This window comes from Rhincodon typus, chromosome 41 (genome assembly GCF_021869965.1).
Source record: "Rhincodon typus isolate 14 chromosome 41, sRhiTyp1.1, whole genome shotgun sequence".
Lineage (NCBI taxonomy): Eukaryota > Metazoa > Chordata > Chondrichthyes > Orectolobiformes > Rhincodontidae > Rhincodon > Rhincodon typus.
In genome coordinates, this window is record NC_063372.1 from 5035684 (window position 1) to 5056460 (window position 20777).

Below are 20777 nucleotides of genomic sequence, written 5' to 3' on the forward strand. Positions count from 1 at the left end.
TGAGTATTGGTCGTGTCTTTTTGTAGCCAATTGATGTTCATGTACTTCTGTTGTTAATTTCCTTCCTGTTTGTCACAGTCTCTGCAGGGAATCTTGTATATGATGTTGGTCCTGTCCACAGTGGGTGGTGGGTCCTTGGTTCGGGTGAGCAGTTGGTGAAGGGTTGATGAGGGTTTGTGTGCGACTCTGATGCCCAGTGGTCGTAGGAGTCTTGTGGTTAGTTCCAATATGTTCCTGATGTAAGGCAGCGTGATGAGTGTGTCGGGGCTTGTAGTATCTTCCTGGTGTCGTTCGTGTGATAGGCATCTTCTGACCCAGTTTTTCCAAGTATCCACTGTCCTTGAACACCTGGAAGAGGTGCTATTCTTCTTCTCGGCGTAGCTCTGTGCTGCTGCAGTGTGTTGTTGCCCGTTTAAATAATGTTCTCATGTGGGACAGGCACACACACTGACCAAGTACTAAACTTCAACAGCAACCATCTTAACACACACAAACGAAGCTGCGTGAGAACATTATTTAAACGGACAACAACACAGCTACGCCGAGAAGAAGAATAGCACCTCTTCCAGGTGTTCAAGGACAATGGATACTTGAAAAACTGGGTCAGAAGATGCCTATTACATGAACGACACCAGGAAGATACTACACGCCCCGACACACATCACGCTACCTTACATCAGGAACACATCGGAACTGACCACAAGACTCCTACGACCACTGGGCATCAGAGTAGCGCACAAACCCTCATCAACCCTTCACCAACTGCTCACCCGAACCAAGGACCCACCACCCACTATGGACAGGACCAATGTCATATACAAGATTCACTGCAGAGAGACTGTGACAAACACTACATCGGACAAACAGGAAGGAAATTAACAAGGGTACACAAACATACGACAATACTCAACATCTCCATCCACATGGATAAGGAGAGCCACCAATTCAATTGGGACAACACCAAAGATCCTGGGACAAGCAAAGCAGAGAAAAGCATGGGAGTTCCTAGAGGCCTGGTACTCCACAAAGGAAGCCATCAACAAACACAGAACTCGACTCCATTGCGAAGGGAAACCGAAAGTGAGGTAATCCAGCTCAACGGACACCAGAGTTTAAATACCAGGTGGGAAAACACAACAGCGCTTCATTGGAGGCTGCACTGATGATGTTACCCAGCAGGGTAATGAAACGTCTGTGGAACAACGAACCAACCCGGCGAGGCAACCAACCAACCACAATGTCCAAGAGAGTCTTAGCTACTCCCACATCAAAATACCTTCAACCACAGATACAATTAAGAATCTCTGCAACTGTTACTACTAGTGCATTATCCCTCTGACACAACCACACAACCCTTCACCAAATCTGTCTAGGTTTATAGCACTGCAATGCCTGGTCCCACTGTTTTCTATTCAGCATACCAGGAAGATCTACTGAAATAGTTTCTCTTCCGATGTCCAATTTTTGCAGCCTCAGCATCCAATTCAACCAGAGATGAGCTGCTGTCATTCACACACAGTGCAATGACCACTGATTTCCCCTTTGCATAAGGCTGCCCAGCTCTATCTCTACTTTAGTCCATCTTCTACTGCCTGTTTCCTATCCTACACCAAATCCTGACTTTGAGAGATTATATCTATAAAACCCTCTATGTCAAAGAGAAGGTACTGTGTAAATGCAAGCTGTTGCTGGGACTGTCAGACAATATTCCTGTGTTCTAGATCAGATTGGTCATGCCAGCTGTGATAAGATATCCTTTATATACACACACACACACACACACACACACACACACACACACACACACATTTGTGTTCCAAAAATGTGAAGTGTTTTGGGTCTGTCTATAGATTGGTATCAGAAGAAACACAACAGTACTAGTAAAATCAGTATTGGTAGAAAGTAAAGTAGTACCAGAAGTACAATAGTTTACAAAGTGGGAGTTGTGGCCAAAAATACAATTTCAGGAATTAACATTGATGTGCATGAATTTGGGTATTATGAGGAATTTCGAAAAGCTGAAAGATAAGCTCTTCAATGGAAAGTACTTCTTGAACATGTAATTATGAAACCTACGAGGAAAACAAGCACAGGTAAAGCAGTCTGTGCAAGAGATATGGGGGGAAATCACTATGCAGTGACAATCAATGCTTTTCAGCCAAAAGAACCAGAAAGGCTGGAGCCGGTTGCAGAGATACAAACAAAATAGACTGGTGAGGAATACACCAATTTTTTTTTTGGGTGTGCAAACCTCCGAAACCTGACGTCAATGTGTCAGTACAGAACCTCAAAGTGGGGCCATGCACCTTAGAGGGAACACCGCTGGCAAGTATTTTCAGAGGTTTAACTGGTTTCCTGATTAAGGCATCATCAGGTTCCAAGAAATGTCCACATGACCAGAGGTTGCATATTAGTTATTTATCCCTAGGCAAAGGGTAAACTGAAAGTTAACTGCAGTGGAGTGGGGTCAGCTTGATTTCTTTTCCCCCATTCTTCAGTTCTGAAGGAGGGCCACCACACCCAAAACAATAATTCTGCTTTCTCTCCACAGATGCTGCCAGACCTGCTGAGTTATCCCAACAATTTCAGTTTTTGTTTCCAATTTCCAGCATCTGCAGTTCTTCAGCAATTCAGAACACTAGTAATTTATACAAAGAGGATTAAAAATGCAAAGCTCTCTGTGAAATCAAGTTTTCTGTTCAGCAGTCTTCAAACAGATTCTGGCATTGATGCAGAGAATGTGATATGGTGTGTTAAATAGTTGGAAAAGCGAAACATTGAAGGTAGAACAAGGTGTGGATCGCAATAATATCCCTTGTTGCTGCCAAAATAGTGCCAGAGTCCACCATACCTTTTAAAGTGGTTGCAGGAGTCACTGGGAATTGTATGTCATCAGGCCGGTTATGACCCAGGGACTTTGGAATATAACTGTTGGTAGATGTGACTCAAGAGCTAAAATGACTGGATGGGAAGTGAGAAATTCTACAAAACAAAGGATGCATTGAAAATCTTCCAGATTTTACATCGGAGAAAGCTTAGGCTCAAGCATGAAAATGTTACGACAAGCAGGCCAAAGTGGCTTTGAAGTAAATGGTGATGGTAGAGGGGGTACCACAATGTGCCATCAATGCACATGTGGAACTTGAAACCCAACTTGTGGAAATAAAACAGGCAAGCAAGAAACAGGAAACATTAGAGCTTAAAGGACAAGAGATAACGTTATATACATGTACAGATTGTTATGTCTTTGAACAGCAATTTTAATGCTGGGAGGAATAAAGCTGAAACAAATGGATTCAAGTAGAGAATTGTGGGAGCAGCAATTATAGAAGCTAGTTGGCAGCAAGGCATTCAAATACTCCGAAGAATACTCTGCAGTAGTTTGAGGGGGCATACAAAGGAAGCCATCAACTTTGCCAACAAGGACAGAGGTAAAATCGTTGAGTAATCAGAAACTTTGCGCAAAAGAAATACAATAAGCAAGAAACCAAAAGAGTGAAGTTATTCATCAACAGACATTTACTAAATGAAAAGCTAATGAAACGCTGAGGCTACATCATAAGGCTGTATAACAGTTACATTAAAACTAATGGTCAATTCAGATAAAATTCCCATGGTCATATACTATGCCTAGCAACACCGTAGCGAGTGCAAAAGTCAAGCAGACAATGAAAACAGCAGATTCATCACACTAGGAATCATGACAGATAGCAAGATAATTAAAACTTAAGAAAAATATTCTACTTGACATATACAGTATAAACATGGGGTAGTAAATGAGTAAGAACTACAAGAACACAAAAGCAAAGTCTCATGTTATTGTAAATTAACATGTTCCACTAACAGAGGATGCTTTCTATGGTCATTTAATGTAAACTGACATGGCCACACCAAGACTGACCATAAGGCAACTGAAAGTCATTAATGTGGCTTTCAGACTTGAAACATGCTTTTGTTAAACTACAGTTTTATATTGAAAAAAAATCTGCATGGCTTCTGATCAGACTGTATGGGGCAACAAGCTAGAATGAAATCCTTTAAGTAGGAGTTAAAGGTTTATCCTCCTCCAATAACAAGAGTGGAGGTGAAAATTCCCTGCTGGATTGTACTAAGTAACCTGAATTAGTAATTAACTCCAATAAATGTTATAATACCTGCGGTTGCTGCTTTTCAGAAAGTCTGGGTACGTGCAGCACCTTTTTCCCCTTAGTTGCATCACTGCAGTTATTTTTCTTGACAGCTGTTATGAAGCATGCTGTTTAATAACTAGCAAACAGTAAAGTTTGCTTAATGTGTTGTGCAAGGTTCATTATTTTCATGGGATAACTTCCAAGTTTGTTTTAAATTCATTAACAGGATGAGGTCATTGCTGACTAGGCAGCATTTATTGCCCATCCTTAATTGCCCAGAGGGCAGCTCAGAGTCAACCACATTGCTGTGGGTCTGGAGTCACATGTAGTGCAGACCAGGTAAGAATGGCAATTTTCCCTCTCTAAAGGACAGTAGTGAGCCAGATAGGTTTTTCTGACAATCGACAATGGACTCATAGTCATCATTAAATTTTTTTATAGATATTTTATTGAATTCAAATTCCACCATCTGCCGCAGCGGGATTCGAACCTGGGGTGTCCCCAGAACATTATCTGGGTCTCTGGATTAACAGTCCAGCAGTCCAGCGATAATACTACTAGGTCACTGCCTCCCCCTCAAGTTAGGGTGGGGGTACGTTCAACATGCAGATCAGTTTAGTAAAGCTGCAACTTTGAAGTTTTTCCAGTCGAATTTGTAACACATTGTACCTTTGTTTGCTTTCCAATGACCATTCAAACTTGCCAGGCTTTTGGATGTTGACTTCTTGTGACAAATTAAAGTGACCGCACATCCAATCCAACCCATACTCACTTCATACAGTACAAAATTTAAGAATCCCACTTTATCAAAAGAACCATCAATACAGCACATCTTTTTTGCAGAGCTTCACACACAGACTTAGTGGAAGATTTCCCAGGCTCAGTAACTCCACAAGGGGGATCAACAAGCCTCTCAAACAAATCAGAACTGTTAGAACACTCCATCAATAATTTTTTTTAAATCTTAAATTACATGCAGAGTAGAAATTTGCAAATTAAGAAAAAATAAGCAGCTGCACAAAATCACTAAGATTTAGTGGTGTTTTGGGAATTTAAAAAAAAAAGAAAAAACATCTCAATATCCTTCCCCTCAAGATAATGCATCTGGATTAGTTTTATGTACGTTGGAATTAGGAGCAGGAGTAGGCATTCAACACCTTAAGTCGATCAGGTATTCACTAAGATCATGGTTGATATAATTACCTGACTTTTTTTAAAAAATTGTTCTCTCATGGGAGTTGCTGGTCAATCAGCATTTATTGCCCTAATTGCCCTCGAGAAGGTAGTGGTGAGCTGCTGCCTCGAATCGCTGCAGTCTGTATGCTGTCGTTAGACCCACAATGCTATTAGAGTGGTGACTCTAGGATTTTGACCTAGTGACAGTGAAGAAGCGATGGTATATTCCAAGTCAGGGTGGTTAGAGGCTTGGAAGAGAACTTGCAGATGGGGAGGGGGGTGGCTACTGTCCACAATTCCTCTCCAAGCAACTCACTGTCCTGACTTAGAAATATAATGCTGCTTCTTCACGGTCACTAGGTCAAAACTTCAGAGTCCCCACTCTAATAGCATTGTCGGTTTACCGACAACACAGACTGCAGCGATTCGAGGCAGCAGCTCACCACTACCTTCTCAAGCACAAGTATGGATGGACAATTAATGCTGGTCAGCAAGCAATATCCATATCCCACAAGAGAACGTAATAAGAAATGCCTGCCCACTATACCCACCTCCCCACCCCCAACAAATTTTCACCCTCTTGCTCATCAAGGATCTCCCTCTTCCTTAAAAGCTCAAAAACTCTACTTCAAAAGGTGTGGAAGCAGAGCGCTCCAAAGACCCATGATTCTCAATTTCTCACGGGTCTTAAAATTCCCCAAAAATATCCATTCCACATACATCCGGTCAAGACTCCTCAGGATATTGTATATTGCTGCCAAGTCACCGGATACCCTTCTAAACTCCATTGGGTACAAACCTAGCCTATCCAACTTCTCTTCATATGACAACCCAATTTCAGGTACCAGTATTAATCTTCTCAGAACTGCTTCAAAACACACTTGCATCCTTTCTTAAATAAGGCGAACAATATCGCACAAAGTACTCTAGATGTGGTCTTCCCATTGCCTTGCATAGTTGAAGCACCACCCTACTGTTATAATTTATTGAGAGGGGAAATAAATACATTGTTAGCTTTTCTAATTACTTGCTATGTTTGCATTTAACCTTTTGCTATATATGCACGCTATACATACACCCAGAGCCCTCTGCTTCTCAGAGCTCAATCTCTCTCCATTTAGATAACATACTTTATTCTTAATGCAAAAATTGATAATTTTACATTTTCCCACATTACATTCCATTTGCCAGACCTTTGCCCACTCACTGAACCTTTTAAGGCTTGTGTCCTCTTCACAACTCTTTCCTACCTAGCTTAGTGTCATCAGTAAATTTAGCAACTATGTCCTTGGCGCTTTCTGTAAAATGTTGCCACACCAGTATTGATCCTGGTGCATGCCACTTGTTGCCCATTTGCGCCTGTTACCTACCAGCTAGCAAATCTTCTATCCATAACAATGCTATGCCCTACACCACGCGCTTTTACTTTCCAGAATAATTTTTAATACTCCTATTTTCTGGAAATCAAAGTACAGTGCATCCACTAGCTCCCCTTTATCCACAGTATGTATTAGCTCCTCAAAAGAACTCCAATACAGGTAGTCCCTGGGTTGCAAACAGGTTTCATTTGAGTCCACTTTCAAGTCAATTTGTATGAGAGTCAGAACACAATGCAGGACAATATAAAATAGTACACACAGGAAACATTCGCGCTTCAGATCTTTAAAATTACACCCATGTGGGATTGCCTTCTTAAATATGTGCATTTGTAACTCGGATATTCACGATTCAAGGACCCCCTGCAGATTGCTTAAACATTATTTCTCTCTCACAAAACTCTGCCCAGTTACGCCTTTAATAATAGATACTAACATTTCCCTTGTATGACAGACATTAAGCCAACTGGCACTTAGTTCTTTCTCTTCTTCCCTTTCTGGTAACAGTAAATGTTAACTCATTTGAATGTCAACTCATTCAATTTGGCTTTTCCAAAACCTAGGGAATTAGGGAATATTAAAAACAAACAACCATCTCACTAGTCACTTCTTTTAAGACACAAAAACAAAGTTGCTGGAAAAGCTCAGCAGGTCTGGCAGCATCTGTGAAGGAAAAAACAGAGTTAACATTTCGGGTCTGGTGACCCTTCCTCAGAACTTCTTTTAAGACCCTAGGGTGAAGTCTATCATTATGCAGGGACTTGTCAGCCCACTATTCTAACACACTTTCCTAGAGATTGTAGTTTTCCCTAATTCCTTCTTCCCTTCAATTTCCTGATTTAGCTATGGAAGCAAAGTTCTTTCCTCCATAGTGAACAACTAACACAAAACAGCTGTTCAATTCATCTGCCATCTCCTTACTTTCTGTTGTTAATTCACTCGGCTTTAGGGCCAATACACTTCTGTTTTAAAATGAACCATAAAAAGTCTTAATCTTTTTTATATATGTAGCTAGCATTCTTTTGTACTTCCAGCCCCACCACCCTTATTAGCTTGAGTCATTCTTCGCTTTGAACAAAATGTTGAACAATCTTCTAACCTGTCACCTATCTTTGTGCAATGTGGGGAGCTCCTAGGTTTTCTTCTCCCCCCCAACACTGTTTCTGGAACTTTCTAAAAATGCAAAATGAGAACAAATTGCACTCCCCCCACTCCCAATTAAAGAGATTGAAAGAAGAGTAATGGGGCCAAGACCAACTTGGAGATTCCAGCAAAGGCTGTAAAGAGTTGAGAGGTCAGTGATGAGTTGATGCTAAAACTGGATTCCATAAACCTGAAGACTGGCATCTGATAGATGATCCCTCTCTCACGTGCCGCCTCCAATCTCATCCTCACCATTGCAAGTTTCCTTACCTTTCTTCATTCTATTGAAATGGTGAATTCGCCTCTGAATATACACAGATGCACTTCTCAAGATGTTCTTTCCCTCCTTGCATCCCAAACATGTTGAAATCAAGATTCATTGCACAGTTCCCTACTTTTACTCACGTCTTCTGATGTGGAAATGTTAAGTTAAAATGAAAACAAAGATTTTACTTTTTAAAATCAGCAGCAAAACCCATGATCCATGATCCCATATTTAACCTGTTTGACCATACATTTTACAAAAATGTTGCGATCCTAAACATCCTTATTACTTATCTAGAGATGCTAACTTGGTTCTCAAGCTGGGGAGAGAAGAACCTAATCTGCATTTCCACTCCCAATTGTCATTTACTATAAATCATTCAAGAACAGGTCCAATGCCCTCAGTACACAAGTTTACCAAAATTAATGCCCAAGCTCACCAAAGGGAGGAAGAGTACAGAAAACCGTAAACAGTAAAATAAAGAGTCATTTCTGTACTTGCACTTCACTGCTAAACGAAAACCTGCATTTTCTGGCAAGAAAAGCAGAAACTTATGACTTGGAAAACCTCACTGCCTACATAAAAACGTAACAGCTAATCTAAAGATCAAAGCTCCAAGACCAAAGATGCCAACACATCACTTTGTAGTCTCTTAATATAGCTCTGGTTGAATGTTACAGTTTGAAACAGAGGTTGATAAAACTGCATCTCTCAGACGAACCTATGCGTTGGATAATCATTAGAAGCAACAGCACGACAGATTCAGATGGGAAATACTGCATGCAAAAGAAAATAGGATATCAAAGATCTATTCTGTAGCCTAAGTGCTCGAGGTATAAAGTTTCCTAGTTTCTGTCTGCACAAACAACTTAACAGAACAAAGCTAAATTGTTCAATAAGTTTTCACTCTTCATGTCTTGACTAAATTAAGCTTTTCCGTTAAACCTTATTGGAGTTGGATTAAACCCTAAAAACCAATGAAAACTATAACAACTGCACCAACATTTCATCAAAAAACTCGTGGATGTCATCAACCGCTATGAGCATTGTCAGCATCACATCCAGAAAAGTTTAAAATCGTGGCTCATCAAATCAAAACTTTTGTTGTGTTGCCTGCTTGCGATTTTGATCAGGACTTGAAAGACCTATAAGAAAGCATAATCTGAACTAGCATAAATTCCCTTTAAACAAAGAAATACCCTTGTTCTCTATTGATATTTGTCTTCTTAAAAAAAAAAATGCTGAAAGTCATGACCTGACGTTTTAATTGTCTTCACAGATGCTGCCAGATCTGCTGAGTGCTTTCATTATCCATATTCTAGAATCGGCCCAAATGACATATCCACAAGATACTGGGTATATTCAAAGAAAGTAAAAGCAAGCAAATCTTGCTATTCTAGTTTTGATCAGTGACCAAACCCTCATGCATTGGCCTGAAAGTAATTTATGAACTTTCATAATTTACTGATTCCCCACACAATTATTTTACCAGCCTGAATTCAGGAAGCACACAATAGTGTGCCTAATAGCCTCTTATTGTTTTAGAACCATAAAAATTACAAACAGGACCATTAACTTTACTGACCTCAAACCTGTATGCCAGTCAAGAAATTATTCAGAAACAAACTTTTTTCAGGTCCAGACAGTACAAGACTAAAACCTTCAGTAGTACCTTAATTAGTTGGAAGAGTGTGGAAAATGTCTAGTAAAATTAAAAAAAAAACTAACACCGGGTTATAACTCACTCAGAGATAGTAGGAACCGCTATGTTCATCCAGCTCTACACCTTGTTAACATCGGGTTATACTTTCTTTTATGACCTTACTAGCTTCACGTCTTTAAATAAGTGAAGGTTATTTTTCGTTCCTACTCCATGTTTTCCCCACTCACATTAAAGGCTTCTTTCACTCAATATCTAACACCCAACTATTGAGTATTTAATTCAACACTTCTTTCAGATGCACATTCACATCTTGATCATTTTATTTATGGAGTAATGAAAATGGTTTTTATAGACTTAGTACTTTGACCATCATCTGGCCCCATTAAGTAACCCTACACATCTTATCCCTATGTCATCACTTTACTGGGATCAATGAGACTTCTCAAGGCCTCCCTTGTTGCTTTTGCCCATAATCCAAAGGCTTTTAAATACCAAGTTTGGTATCAACCCAATCAGGACTTACCTAGTCTTTGCCTCATCACTTAATTATTTACTTCATGTTGTTTACCCAAGTGCATACCTATGGTCTTACAAAAGCAGCAGCCTCATTGTTCCATTCAAAAATCCATTTTTCCCAGAAGGTGGGTGAACAGCCTTCAGAAGAAAACCCTGCGCTATTATGGACAATGCTGCTACAATAGCACTTAACGCCCATTCCCGATTGCCCAGAGATCTTAAACTGCTGCAAATCTTGAGATGGATTTTCATAATTATGAGAAGTAGGGAATTTCAGGATATGTACCAGCAACAAATCAGAATAGCTTACATTATGGAAGGGAACTTGTAAGTGATATTATCCCTTTTCCCCTCGATGCTCTTGTCCATTTCAATGATAGACGTCCCATGGAAGGAGGTTTTAAAGCCTTCGGTAAATTGTACAAACCAGCAGCCAAGACCAGTAGGAACAGGCTGATTAAATTCCAAGCCCCAATGATATCCAGGTCCTGCTGTAGGCTTCTTCATTATCCGGGGTTGTGAATAGAGCTATGTGCTTTTAATCGGCAGACAGCACCACTCTCAACTTTTGGTGTGTGGACATAATTCAGAATTGAGCAGCTGAAGATGATTGGGTTGAGGAACCTTATGGCACCTTGCAGTGATAAACCAAGGATACAATAACTACCTAGCAAAAGGACTTCATTTGTATCAAGTACAACTGCACTCACTGGACAACACCTTCACTCCAATTCATATTTGCCAATACTTCAAACTTCCTCTACTTAAATACTGTCTTGCTGTCAAGGATACTTACTACTCTTGCATCCATATCTGCATCAAAGGCAAGATTAGGCTGAAGCCAAGATGTTCTGTCGGAATTTAACCGTGCAGTTTTAAGAGATTAAAATGATGGCGGTGTCACAATGACAAACACATTCACAAACATGAACACCATTTGATCTGTGGTTCATTCATTGTTGATGAGAATTCATTCAGGCGCTTCCATGCACTGTTAATAAACAAACACAAAAGGAGGCCAAAAAGGGTACAGATCGACTTTTTCCCCCCTCGCAAAAAAAGCAATGTTAAATAGTTACGATTTCAGTAATAACACAGTAGGGTGCCCTAAACAGATTCTATTTGAGCACTGAACTAGAATGATAGTTTGACAGATATATGAAACACCAAAAGCATAAGATATCTTCTCCCAGCTCAACCCAAATCTCAGGGCAACCTGTAGATCAAGAAAAAAAAAGTGACTGCAGAAGGTATGCAGAATAATTGATACTCAAATGTGAGGTATTTGGTCAAGCAATTATATGCAGATCCAATTCTTTACTAGGATTAAAATTCCAATTGTGTGGTCCAAGGAATTTCACTATCAACTCCTTCTGTGCCATGCTGGTCAGAGTATTCTTCAACTCATGGGCCTATCAGGAACCAAGAAGGGCATTTTTTTTCTTCTTCTTTATTCATTCATGGGATGAGGGCATCGCTGACCAGGCAGCATTTATTGCCCATCCCTAATTGCCCAGAGGGCAATTTAGAGTCGACCACATTGCTGTGGGTCTGGAGTCACATGTAGGCCAGACCAGGTAAGGATGGCAGTTTCCTTCCCTAATGGACATTAGTGAACCAGATGGGTTTTTCCAACAATCGACAATGGATTCACGGTCATCATTAGATTCTTAATTCCAGACATTTATTGAATTCAAATTCCACCATCTGTCAAGGTAAGATTCGAACCAGTATCCCCAGAATGCTATCTGGGTCTCTGGATTAACAGTCCAGTGATAATACCACTAGGCCATTGCCTCCCCCTACAGGCCAAGGTTAGCAATTCCCACAATTAGTAGTGGGAAGGAGCCCAAGATGTTGGTGCCCTTTACACCAGCAGACTTAAGGTTTTGCTCCAATGCTTACTCCCCATCAGCACTAATATTTTGAGCAAAATCTGGCACAATAGGAACAAGCTTTGTATTCTTCAAAGTTGTACTTTGATGGCAGGTAGTTTCCCCGCCACCCCCCAGCACAGCATGTTTAACCAAACAACTGAGGTTTACAGACCATGTCTGAGTTTTGCACATAAATGAACATTTGGGAGGGGTGCTGAAAGGCAACTACGACTTAAACTGGAACTCAACAAACTTTTTAGAGGTAATGAGAAAGAAGGAATTACTTTTCAATTAACGAGAAAGTTGAGAAAACAAAGCTGGAGCAGACAATTGCATCTCTTGCCCTTTTGTAGTACATCAACAGCTGTAATAATCCAGACTTATTTTTTTTTAATGCATGTCAAATGAAATTTGAAATTGAATTGTATCGCAACTGCACAAGTAACATTCAGTACACTGAATGGAGAAGCAGGACAATAAATATTGGTTTATCTACAACAACAGTACCTGTTCAGGCAATTTTCATCTCTTGCATATCCAAACACCATTATCACTTGGTATTATTTCACTCTTGGTGGAATTTCTCAAGTCTTTTTTTAATTTAGAAAAATAGCTTACAAACTTTCCTATTTTATTGACTGAGTTTGTTTTCATCAATAAGGGATATATACTAGAGAATTAAACTTCCCAATTTAGACAGTCACTAAAAGCACTTCCAATCAGATAACAGAGACACAGTCAAGCTGCTCACCTTCCCCTTACTACTTTTTTTTTGGGGTGGGGGGGGAAGAGAGACCTTTACAGAGTATCCTTGACTATACTAGCATAATATTTTCACTTTCCATATAGTGATCTCACTAATTATTTAATGCTGAACTTGAGGCAAAATTATCCCATGAGCCTATTTCTGCCACAGATGGGTATCAATCTATGGATATTCACTTCAAACGGGTGCAGTGAAACAGCCAAGTTCCACAACTAGATAGGAGAACTAACATCTCATCATGACAATTCAAATTCAACTTTAGAAAATCTATAAAATTGGCATCATGCAATTTTCTAACAGTCATAAAAACCAAATTGGTTTATTAATGTCTGTTAAAAAAAAAAGTCACTTCTGTACCACACAAACATGATTCCTATGACGTAGTCAGCAGGGTAGTCACTTGCATCTCAGGGTAAATTGTAAAGAAGCAAGAGACAATATCAAAGAACAGTCATTCAGATTGAAGGAAAGTAGAAACTGCTGTTCTACAACAGATCAGTACTTAGAGCACAAAGCATTAAATATTTTAATTTATTCGTAAATCTTCTCGATCAGAATTTGCCGATTAAACCAAATGTGGTGGTATGGCAACAATCGAGGAAAAGTCCATTGTAAGACACTATAAAACTTGCAGTTGAGCGGTAAATAAATTTTAAATGTAGATGACCAAAAGGTGACGCCCTTTGGTTAGAAAAACTGAAACACTGCCTACACTGTAGAAAATCAGAAATTGAACAAGGCATAGAAAACAAAAATCTCAGGATAAAAGGTGAATAAAATCAAAAATCAGGCAATGCCGGTCAGCAAATCAACAAAAACAGCTATCAAAGCATTGAGGTTTATTCCAATGGATATATAGAATTTAGCAAACTTGTATAGGAATTTGGTCACTGTCAAGAGTTGTGTTTTCCGTGCTGTATAAAAAGTATCATGGAGAAAGTAAAAAAAATTCCTGCAATCAGTAGTGGGAAGAAGTCCAAGATACTGGTGCCCTTTACACCAGCAGACTTAAGGTTTTGCTCCAATACCTAAGCCTTCAAAAACCTGGCGCAATGGGAACAAGCTTCCTCTACTTTAACGCAAACTTTTAAAGACCAGTAAGGTTTTTGTTTTCCCCGTTGGCAGAGCATGTTTAACCCAAACAACTAACGTTTACAGGCCGGGGTTGAATTTTACACAACAGGAGAGGTTCTGAAATGCAACCTCCACTTGAAGAGCTAGAACCAGCAAACATTGAGGCAAGGAGAAAAAGAGAAATGAGTGGTAAATAAGTTTTCAATTTCAAGGATGTTATCAGAATTGGGAGATTATAGGTATCAGGAAAAATTTAAAAAAAAAGAGAAGACCTGTATGTGTTTGAAATTATAAATGGCTAGACAGGGTAACTGTGGAAAGAATATTTCCACGTACGGTGAATACGAAAATAGGGGCCACAAATACAAGCAGTTCAAAAGGAACAGCATCTAACCAAATGGACCATCCATTACTCATCAGTGCCCCTAGCATCATGGCTTCCCTCTGCCTCAAGTATTTTCTACAAAGTGAAAAGAACAAAAACGTACCTGGCATGATCTATTTATACTTCTTTCTAAGGAAAGGACCTGTCTGCCTTGACATTTACCGCTCTTCAATCTCTTTCCTGAACATAAACCTTAGTGCTAGTATGCGCAGTTCGAAAGATGACAAACAAGGTTTAAATTCCCAATGGACACAATTGCTTTTAATTAAGATTATATTCAGAGTCCTTCAAAATTCAGCAGCCTGTACTGAATTCACTGATTTCAGATACAATGGCATGACTCTCAACACCCCACCCAACAAAAAAGGCCAGGATTCCAAATCGTAAATACTGCTCCACAACCCTTGCTGGAAGCACATATATGGATGTCAGGAAAGGATAGGATAGTTTTATTTTGCAGCAAATCCTCTTGCATTGATGACCAAACATGGAAATATTTTTGAATAACAATTACATTTATCTTCCACTCTTCTACCATAACCTGCTTCTAAGTAAATAGAATTCACAATTAAAGAAAACACTCCAGTTTAAAACCACTGGCTAACAGACAACTCACCTGCTTCTGATCCATGCTTTTTCAAGATAGGACCTTTCTTAACCATTCTTCATATTGTTTCAATTTTAAAAAACAACCCATTTCTATCTTTTAAAACTGTATTTTAAAATAGGATTTGTATAAAATCATACACAAATGAACTCCCCACCCTGGGTAGGTCACAAAATATATATCAGATCTCTGACTGCAGTCAGAGAAGGCGGTACAAGGAAGTTGGAACATAGGTGGCAGTCTTTTTTTAAAATCACTGCCATAGCTGTTTCTCCCTCCTGCTAGTTAAACAGCTCCAAAGTGTTCAAGTTTTAACAGCACCTGTCACCTCCAGATTGTTTAATCACTTTCTAATATTATTAGATTAGGCCAGGTGGAATTTAAACACATGCCCCAGGGATGAAGGACAGAACTTTAACTCAAAAGCACCATTATGTCCCAGAACAGGTAATGCTATTTAAGTGTGCACTATAAACACAAGGAATACAAAACAATTCACAAATGAAAATTTGCTTTATTGTTATACACTCAACAGACTTCCATAGAAATGAAGGTGAACACATTTTTGCTTTAAAAGATCTACAATTAAACAAAGTACACTTAGTTGAGGACTCTATAGGTTCTGCTGTCCTGGAGGTCTGCATCAGTGGAACGATTAACCATGGGAAAGAACAGTCTACATGTAATCGCATAGAAAAGCATTAACCATAGCAAAGAATTATGCAATCAATATATACACATTATACACATACTGTACCATTAAACCTTTCCAGCCCATAAAAATCCAACTATAGCAGTGATGGTTTCCCATTTTACTGGCATACCTAGATGGCAATTGAAGTGTTTACTAATATCTGAATAACCACTTTACTGCAAATTAAATCCAATGCAGGAAACAATGTAATTTGGTAGCATAGTAATAATTAAACATTGAATGGTGAAATATAAAAAAACTACTTAGCAATCAGTAGTGAAAGCCAGAACTTAAACTGAAGGAACAGAATAGCAGTTCAGATCAATGGCAGATAGAGTGCATGCGCTATCACAGTACTGCAACATTCTCCAGGTGCACAATCTCACGATGGCCACGTTAACTCAGACCACAATTCCTTTGTATAAAAAAAGTGTCAATAATTATGACAGGGTCTGTGTAGACTGTAGAAAGAATTTCATTGTGACAATATGCCAAGAAATACAATTAAAAATTTCCTTCTGGATCATTAACTCATGGTCCAACAGCATAGTCTGGGAGTTGCAAGCAAAACAAAAACACTGTTGAATGTCTGTTTTTTTTGACTGGAAAGGGTTAACAATAACTGATGAGTAGCCATTGACCAAGAACTGCTCCTGACCACCCTCCCTAAACAGCGTTAAAACTTCAGTTTGAGTGGCACCCAAAAATTTAGGTAAATATGGGGGGTGGGAGAAGAAATATTAACTGCTAAAATATTGACCCCAAGCTTGAAGTTGCAAAGAACTAAATTCACATAGTACATAGAAACACCAGAATGAGGGATAAATGGATGTCAGAATCCTAGGCCAATGATGCCAGTTATGACTGTAAATAGTATCACAGTATGTTTCAGTGCAAGAATCTAAAATAAACACTACAACAGCAAATGATACCCAAGCACCGTGGTTTGAGGAACTGAAAGAGGCTACAGTCAAATCCATGAAATTTGTATCATATGCATTAATGGCAGAAATCTGCTTTAAGTCCTGCTGAGAGAAATTATTGACTTGAGTCTTTTAAGCAAATGTGATGAATAAGCTAAGCTATCATGTCCCATCTACAACAGGATTTTACTGTACACCCAACTATGACTCATCCATCCCTGTGTACCAGTTATAACTAAAATAATTAATATTCCTAGACTAGAAGAAAGGAATTCCAGAAGTATCTGATAGTAGCAGTATTAGCTCGATACCCATCATCACCAATACCTAGTGGTAGTGCAATGAGTTGCATTTTGCAACACAAAGCTGTATTTTATCCCTCGAGCTTAAAAGATGGCATTATAGGAGGGAGATGGAAGTACGTGGACAAAGGGAAATTAGGAATACAGTATAGCTGTAGGGGCTAGTCTGTGCCCACCATTTCCAGTTGGACCGGCAGAGTGAAGACCAGGTGTTTCTTCAAACAGAGGAAGAGAATCAGAAGAAGGTTGTCATCTTTATTCGCTGCAAGAGCCAGAGAAAGATCAAGATTTTCTGAGACTTGGGAGCAAAATTCCTGGCCTCCAATGGGAATAGCAGAGTGACAAGAAAAAAATTTAAAAACTTATGCATAGTAGCTGGGGAATAACTAACAGCAGGCAAAACTCTCTCTTCACTGGAGATCAGTGAAAACATGGCAACTAATATCTACACTCATTCAACTGTTTTAAATTGAGTTTTAAAGTAGAAAGCAATACAAGACGACTAACAGAAAAACTGCATGAGGAGCCATCCTGCAGTCCTGGGTTCCCACCAAGGCAAAAACCACCCACTACAATACAGATTTCCAATGACCAAAGTACCACCAACCCAACAATACCTATTATGCAGAGCATTAAAATTACCTCATTCTTGTGGCAGAGTTGACTGGCTTGCAAATGATTGACTTGGTTCTCACAAAAGTCAGTCACATACAAAGTAACAAATACACATGACGCAGCTAACTACATGTTTAAAAGGTGATTTGGGTGTATGAAGGGCTGTATGCTCCCATTCCTTAGATTTAGCTGACAAAATAGATCAGGACAGCAAAATCATTCAAGACTTATACAGCCCTTTAACACCCAAAACTGTTACAACTTGCAACACATACCAAAGCATCTCACCATAACACACTGGATGATTTTACAGTACAGATGGTTCAATGAGTCGCCAATTTCGCCACTTTATTCACTTCTGCTTGTTACTATTTTTGCCGAAGAATCTGGCAAGCACCTCAAGTCTTGCAACACGTTTTCATAAAAGCAAAATGCATGAAACTGTGAGAAGACTCAAACCTGCGCATGTATGGCCATAATGCAGTCAATGGATGTAAAATTTCAAATATGTGTCACTTGGAAAATTGTCCAAACCCAACACTGGATTTTAACCAGACTTCCTCTCACACATTGAAAATATTTAACCAAGTTTTTTTTTTACATTGTTTTATTAGTGAAAGTGGAGGCAAGAAAAGAAAGTCAAATCATGCAAAATAGTTTAAAACGTTCACTGCAGGGAAACGGGATATAAACATGAACAAATATCAGAATCTTCGATATTGTTCTTATTTCACCACCACTGCACCCCCCACCAAATGAAATGTTAGAAAGGGCATCACAGCAACCCCTGCCCATTTATAAATTCACGGTAGTGGTATGGTAAAACTGCCTTATATTGATTGAGCTTGTGGTCTATTGGTCAATTTGTAAATTTGCAACTGTAAAGCAGAGTCCCAGCACAACGTTCTCAGATCTGACAAACTACATAGGTTTCTTTATTAGTATACTGAAGTGACAAACAAGTATTTAAGGAGTTGAGTCACACCTCTTTCAGGTGATCAACTCCAATGTCACTGGGTGGTGAATCTCCCAGCTGTTGCAGTGGGTGTGGGTGTCATAGGTGTCATGGAGGTCATGGGGGTCATGGGAGTCATCATTCCCATCTTCACTTGGTTGCGGAGATTTGCATTCTGCTCCAGGAGGAGCTCATTGGTGGCCATCAGGTTTGACACCTGTTTTTGGAGATCCTCAACACGTTTTTGCAGCATGAGATTCTCTTCCTTCAGAAACCGGTAGTCAGCTGCGCCAGGATTTTGCATGCCGTAGTCGTATACTTCAAACCCCATGCCCTCCATCCTTCTCCTCTTCATGTGAGCGTCGTAGCCATCGTAGTGGTCAGCATCATAACCTCTAGAGTAGAGGTCATCATAGCGATCATATCTGCGTGCCAAGGGAGAAAACACCTGGCTGTGCGCCATACCTTGGTTTTCATAACCATACTCGTCGCGCTTTACGTGCAGGAACTTACATTTGGGCCCTCTTTGACAGTCACCCTTCTGATAGTCGTGGCAGATCGGAATCTCACCTTTATTAACGGGTAGATCAGAAGATAAAAGGCCAAGGGTGGACATCTCATTAGCGTCTGGGTGGCGGAACTTGCAGCGCTTACCGCGGTTGCAGACGTTGCGCAGGAAGTCACGGCAAATATCATCTGTACTGGGGCCAGCCTCCTCGGTGCCGTTATCTGGCATTTTTATAGATTAATTCTGCGCTGTTTAGCCAAGGCGCTACACAAGCAACTGCAAAAGAAAAAAAAAGGCAGGTCTTTACAGAGAATGAGCGATTCATTTACAAAGTAACTATTGCGCATTCTATAAAACATTGAATTGAGTAGTCGCAGTAGCAACATTACCAAGTGAGGAAATCTGTGCAACATGCTAGCACACTGAAAAAAAAACCAAATCATAAATGAATCGGTCAGATCCACAAACGTGATGTGCGCAAAAAAAGTGCTCTATAATTTATGGTTGTCTGCAAGTTTCCTAATTTATTGTTTAAATTAGATGGACTATAGATGGATTTCTGGTGCGCCAATATAAACTCTTCCTTTGGAAGAGAGAGTACAACAGGCAAGCATTAAAATTGCACTCAAAGATAATACAGTAGATATCCAAATGAATTGTGCCAATCTACATCAAATGGTAAGCCTCCACACAAGTTACCAAGCTCAACATGCCAAGGGTAGGGTTAGCAAGTCCAGAATGCACCTTAGCCTTCCAATATTGTAGGACTTTTGCTCTTAAAAATTTACACGGCAGACTAACTTGAAAGAAAACAAGCAAAGTGGCCTTGAAATTAACTCTTAAAAGCACTTGACATAATGCAAACTAAAACATCAACATTTTAGCAAAAAGCAGTGGAGTATCTGATCAGCATGAAAACCTTTACTTCCAGGACACCCTCACAGTTGAGCTAACAGGAGCACTTACAGGCAGAGTGGAAGGCTCTTTGCCCAAGGACCACCAGAAATTTAGGGTGGGAGGGCAGCAATGAATTCTCACCTAATCAAAAGTTTCATCTAGCTCCAATAAATGGTTGAGTGATCTCATGCAATTTCATTGATGAGCAGAATACATGCAACAGCATGGAAAACCAAACTCAAGTCACAGCGCTTGTACCCAAGGTTAATTCTCTACTGTGTGTGGCAGGGGTGAGGGTTTAAGCCCGACTGCGATACGAGAAAACTCTCCATATGAGTGCGTTCCAAACAGTTTCTGTAATTGCCGTTTGAACTGCAGTAAATTTTACGCCGCTTGCATTGTGCACAACCATTTTCAACGTAGTTTATCGGATTACAAAGCTTCTAGGCCTCAACTTCCAGATGCATGAAACAACTGCATTCACGCTAACATTACTAAACCCTCAAACCTAACATTTAAACAGTTGGAATAATCAAGTGATTACGGGTGAAAGGTACAGAAAACAGAAACATATTTACACAAACGCTCAGCTCTTCCAAACTACGGACAACGACTTGACGTCAGAACTCCAATTCGAGCCATCTCAAAACAAGGCTAAACTCAAATATTTTGCGATAAACTACTGTTTGAGAACAGGAAATTGATTCTTCTCCTAGTATGTAAAAACTGAGGCGGATCTTTAAACAAATTTGTCCTCCCCTCCCCCACAAGACAGGCCGATTTTATCCTGCGTGCCACGCACTCGAACTAACGCACTTTATTCGACGGATGCTTCTGTCTTTAAAGCATCTTTAACCAAATTATCAAACAATGTGATTCGGCAGGCCCAGCCGCTCCAGATTACT

The 20777-nt window shown here is 39.7% G+C and overlaps 1 protein-coding gene across 1 annotated transcript in view; it reads right to left on the reverse strand.

Moving 5' to 3' along the window:
• Positions 1 to 15472: 15472 nt before the first annotated feature.
• LOC109921841 (zinc finger CCCH domain-containing protein 10-like) overlaps positions 15473 to 20777 on the reverse strand; it is a 21461-nt gene continuing 16156 nt past the window's right edge. Inside the window, exon 2 of the mRNA XM_020521895.2 lies at positions 15473 to 19251. Within this exon, the coding sequence (XP_020377484.1) occupies positions 18523 to 19203 (681 nt within the window). The 5' untranslated portion in view covers positions 19204 to 19251 and the 3' untranslated portion in view covers positions 15473 to 18522. The remainder of the gene's footprint in view (positions 19252 to 20777) is intronic.